At 45.2% G+C, this 5,071-nt stretch overlaps 1 protein-coding gene across 1 annotated transcript; it reads left to right on the top strand.

The window, feature by feature from the left end:
• Nucleotides 1–427: 427 nt before the first annotated feature.
• LOC105439883 (uncharacterized protein K02A2.6-like) lies at nt 428–4,177 on the top strand. The gene has a single exon (XM_011669408.2). The coding sequence runs from the start codon at nt 428–430 to the stop codon at nt 4,175–4,177; it is 3,750 nt and encodes a 1,249-aa protein (XP_011667710.2).
• Nucleotides 4,178–5,071: the final 894 nt, after the last annotated feature.

Raw genomic sequence — 5,071 nt, 5'->3', positions numbered from 1 at the left:
ATGCAGACTTGGTTACTTTTGAATCCCCCAATGAAGAATAAAAGAAGTATAAAGAAAAAGAAAGATACAGAAAGAAAGAGAGAGAAAGAGATAGAGAGAGAGAGAGAGAGAGAGGGAGAGAGAGAGAGAATTAGAGGTAGGTGAAGTACGCAAAGATAGAAAGATGGGGAAGATAAATTTTATATTGATCATGCTAACTGTTATATATGGATGACGTCATACGATGACCCACAATTGTAAAGCTGCGCATGCGCCTTGCGCAATAAACTTGCTTTGGAATCTTATACCATGAGTATCAAACGTGTGCTATTATCTGTCTTGAGTATTCATCTGTGTACCTCAAGTAAGAGTACATAACAGCTATTTTGGCGACGAGGATAAACTTTGTGTTTTATTCTACTTTTTGGTAAAGCTTTGATACCCAGGAATGGCTACTTTCGGAACAATTGGTGAATTTCGGGAGGACGAAGGGAGTTGGTCCCAGTACATTGAACGTATGGGGCACTACTTCGACGCCAACAGCATCGTGGATGGGGGACGAAAAAGATCCATCTTACTAAGTGTATGTGGAGCTTCAACCTACAAGTTGATGTCAAGTTTGACAGCACCAAGAAAGCCGGGGGAAGTTGACTTCCAAGAACTTGTTGAATTAATGACTGACCATCGGGATCCAAAGCCCTCGGTGATTGTTCAAAGGTTCAAGTTCAACAGTCGTGCTAGAAAGCCGGAGGAATCAATTTCGACTTATATTGCAGAGCTTCGACGAGTAGCAATCGAATGTAAGTTTGACACCATTTTGGATGAAATGTTGAGAGATAGAATTGTGTGCGGGGTGGCGGATGATCGTATACAGAGACGATTATTGGCAGAGCCGACATTAACATTCGAGAAGGCAAAAGACATCGCCTTGGCAATGGAGTTGGCAGATAAAAATACGGCGGATCTACGAGAACAAAATCAGAGAAGCGACATGGTAAACAAAATCGCTTTTGCTGGTGGCCGTCGTATGCCAACGCAACGCCAGTTTTCAGAGAAACATTCTAGGTGTGGTCGATGCGGTGAAGGACCCCACAAACAAGGCGCGGACTGTCCGGCGATAGATCGAGACTGTTTCCGTTGCGGCAAAAAGGGTCACTACGTAGCGGTTTGCAAAGCCAGGGGAACGAAAGAGGACAAAAGAAAAGTCACTCATCAGCAGCGGAAACAGGCCAGTTCCAACAAGTCCCGCACCTATCAAATAGCAGAGGAAGAAGAGGAGGAGGAAAGCGAAACATACGGGTTGTTTCAACATTCCGTGAATAAAGCAAAACCTCCGCCGTACATGACGAAACTTTCTGTGAAAGGAAAGGAAGTTAACTTTCAAGTAGATACTGGCTCAGCGGTTACCATAATAAACGAAGAAACATGGCTCTCACACTGGAGTGAGAAGGACAGACCCATTCTCAATGACTCAACAACCCGCCTACGCACTTACACCAAACATTTAGTCGATATTGTTGGGGAATGTGAAGTCACCGTTTGCTATGAAAACCAGACGGTACGCGTGTGTCTAATCGTGGCGAGAGGGGGTGGGCCAAACCTCATGGGACGAGATTGGCTAGACGTCATTAGGTTGAACTGGAGAGAAATCTACTTGGTCAAAGTCGAAAATGACGTCTCGAGTTTGATCGCAGACTACAATGAGTTGTTCGCACCAGAACTCGGGAAGTTGAAAGGTGTGGAAGTTGACCTGGATATCGACGAAGGAGCTTCGCCGAGATTCCTAAAGGCCCGACCAGTGCCGTTCGCACTGCGAAATAGGCTGGATGAGGAACTGGATCGCCTACTAGCGAATGACATCATAGAACCAGTTCAATATTCGAACTGGGCGGCTCCAATAGTTCCTATAGTAAAAGGAGACGGATCAATCAGGGTTTGTGGCGACTACAAAACAACCATAAATTCAGCCGCTCGTTCCGACACCTATCCTATACCTCGAGTAGAGGAGCTGTTTGCAAGGCTCGCAAACGGAAAGCAATTCTCAAAACTGGACCTCTCACACGCATATCAACAATTGGTCCTGTCGGAGAAATCGAGGGAGTTGGTGACCATCAATACCCACAGAGGACTTTTCCGCTATAAGCGACTGCCATTTGGCGTATCGACAGCGCCCTCAGTGTTCCAGCGGACTATGGAATCGTTGCTGGCTGGCATTCCAGGCGTGGCAGTTTACTTAGATGACCTGCTCATCACAGGAGAGTCAACGGAAGAACACCTAAAGAACCTAAAGCGGGTATTGGACGTTCTTCACGAAGCAGGGTTACGCTTGAAGAAGGAGAAATGTGCGTTTCTCAAGGACGAGGTTGATTACCTCGGCCATACTATCACGGCGAAGGGTCTACATCCGACGGGGGACAAGGTGGAAGCAATCACCAAGGCACCAGAGCCAACAAACGTGAAAGAGCTCAGGTCTTTCCTCGGGTTGCTGAATTATTACGGGAAATTTATGCATGACCTCGCTTCTACATTGGAGCCTCTACATCGATTGTTGAGAAAGGAGACAAAATGGCAGTGGGGCAAGGAGCAAGGAGATGCGTTCGCGAGAGCCAAAAAGCTACTCCAATCAACGAGGGTATTGACCCATTACGATCCGAAAGAACAGTTGATACTAGCTTGCGACGCTAGTCCGTACGGCGTCGGAGCTGTTCTCGCACATAAGTTTTCGGATGGATCCGAAAAACCGATCGGATTCGCGTCGCGAACCCTAAACTCAGCGGAGCGCCGATATTCGCAGCTAGATAAAGAAGGATTAGCAGTAGTTTTCGGCGTGAAGCGGTTCCACCAGTACCTATATGGTCGGAAGTTTGACATAATAACCGACCATAAGCCGCTACTTGGACTCTTCGGTGAAAAGAAAGCTATTCCGCAGATGGCTTCTCCGCGCGTCCAACGGTGGGCGATTACGTTAGCAGCATACGAATATCGCATAACGTACAAGGCGGGAGAAGAAAATGCTAACGCGGATGCACTCAGCAGACTACCTCAAGAGTCAACAATCGGGGATCCTCCCGTCCCAGGAGATATCGTTCTACTGATGGACATCCTCGAGAAAACACCTATCACGCCCTCACGCGTCCGTATAATGACCGATAAGGATCCAGTCTTATCACGCGTTCGAAATTTCGTCATGCATGGATGGGTTTCTTCGCATGAATTGAAAGACGAAGCGTTCGGTCCGTATCTGAATCGTAAAGATGAGTTGAGTGTACATGAAGGAGTACTGTTATGGGGAGCTCGCGTGGTGCTGCCCCCAAAATGCCGGGATCAGATGATGGAGGAGCTACATGATGCTCACCCCGGAATAGTCCGAATGAAAACAAGTGCGCGAGGTTGCGTATGGTGGCCGCAAATTGACAAAGATTTGGAGCGAAAAGTGAAATCTTGTGAAAAATGTCAAGCACACCAACGACAACCATCGAAAGCACCGCTACATCAATGGGAATATCCCAGCAAGCCGTGGTCGCGAATTCATGTAGATTACGCAGGCCCGGTAGAAGGTAAAATACTTCTCGTAGTAATTGATGCGTATTCGAAGTGGATGGATGTTCACATCACTACGAAATCGACAAGCGAAGCGACAATAGAGAAATTAAGAGAAGTTTTCGCAACACATGGCCTACCCAACACGCTGGTTTCCGATAATGGGCCCTGTTTCACCAGTGATGAATTCGCCAAATTCATGAAGATGAACGCAATAAATCACATCAGAGGAGCGCCATACCACCCAGCTACAAATGGCCTCGCGGAGAGAGCCGTGCAAACTGTGAAAGGAGCCCTCCGAAAAATGAGTGGTCCCCTTCACACTAGGTTATCGCGGTTCCTGTTAAGTTACCGTACAACACCGCAAGCTACTTCAAAGCAATCACCGGCAGAGTTGCTAATGAATCGTAAACTGCGTACTCGCATTACGTCAGTTCTGCCAGATGTGAACGCAACCGTAGAGAAAAAGCAGTTCGCCCAAAAGATCGCTCACACTACTCACGCCCTTCGCGAATTCAATGTAGGCGACGACGTCCTTGTGAGAAATTATGCTCGAGGCAACCAATGGTTACCCGGTAAAATAACCGACCGTACCGGTCCAGTATGTGGTCAATGTCAGTGTCGACGGTGCGACACTAAAATGGAAGCGTCATGTTGACCAACTCCGAAGTCGAGTTTCCTCATCGACCGCGCGGAAACAAGACTACGCGAACGAAGGTGTTGTCCCTACACTCGATGAAGATGATGTTATCAATTCTGATAACGATAATAATGATCGCGAAGATTATCACGAAGATCAAGTAGACATCCGCGAAGCTCGCGAAGACGACTTCGACGAAAACCGCGACGTCAATCGCGATGCCGGTAGAAAGGATTACCCTAGACGAGAGCGAAGAAAACCAAATTACTATGGATTTGAATAATTTTGGACTGATGCAAACTGCTAATCAGGTTTTAATTCTAAGCAATAAAACCATATCTCACTTGTTTCATATATTTGAAATAATAGTCAATAAAAGGAATTGATGCCTTTACTCATTTGGTTAATTTTTAAGTTTATAGAAATTATTTGATATAAAGTTAATGTACAAGCAAAAGTATACTCAACTTGTTGAAAAAGTGGATTTGCAAACTGTTTATTTGTTTAATCATAGTTTGGATTACCTAACATTTCATACCTACGATATTTGTTGTTTTTACAATTACTGTTTTATAATTTTAAGAAGGGGCTTTAAAACTAAGGGGGGAGAGATGTTATATATGGATGACGTCATACGATGACCCACAATTGTAAAGCTGCGCATGCGCCTTGCGCAATAAACTTGCTTTGGAATCTTATACCATGAGTATCAAACGTGTGCTATTATCTGTCTTGAGTATTCATCTGTGTACCTCAAGTAAGAGTACATAACACTAACCATTTTGATAAACACATCATTCGTTTTTTTTTCTACAGTCGTACAATGCATTGTTCTCCCTATATTTCTAAATAATATTTCTCTATCTACTTTTTATAAATCCAGCCCATTATAAAAGCTTTCTCTTGATCTCT

The sequence above is a fragment of the Strongylocentrotus purpuratus genome, unplaced genomic scaffold (assembly GCF_000002235.5).
Source record: "Strongylocentrotus purpuratus isolate Spur 01 unplaced genomic scaffold, Spur_5.0 spur5_scaffold_11, whole genome shotgun sequence".
In the NCBI taxonomy this organism is placed as follows: domain Eukaryota; kingdom Metazoa; phylum Echinodermata; class Echinoidea; order Camarodonta; family Strongylocentrotidae; genus Strongylocentrotus; species Strongylocentrotus purpuratus.
The sequence above is the reverse complement of the archived record's forward strand: the minus strand, read 5'-3'. Positions and strand labels throughout refer to the sequence as shown.

What these genes read in the sequence shown, in the direction of transcription:
- LOC105439883 (XM_011669408.2), top strand. Translation starts at nt 428, where the DNA reads ATGGCTACTTTCGGAACAATTGGTGAATTTCGGGAGGACGAAGGGAGT.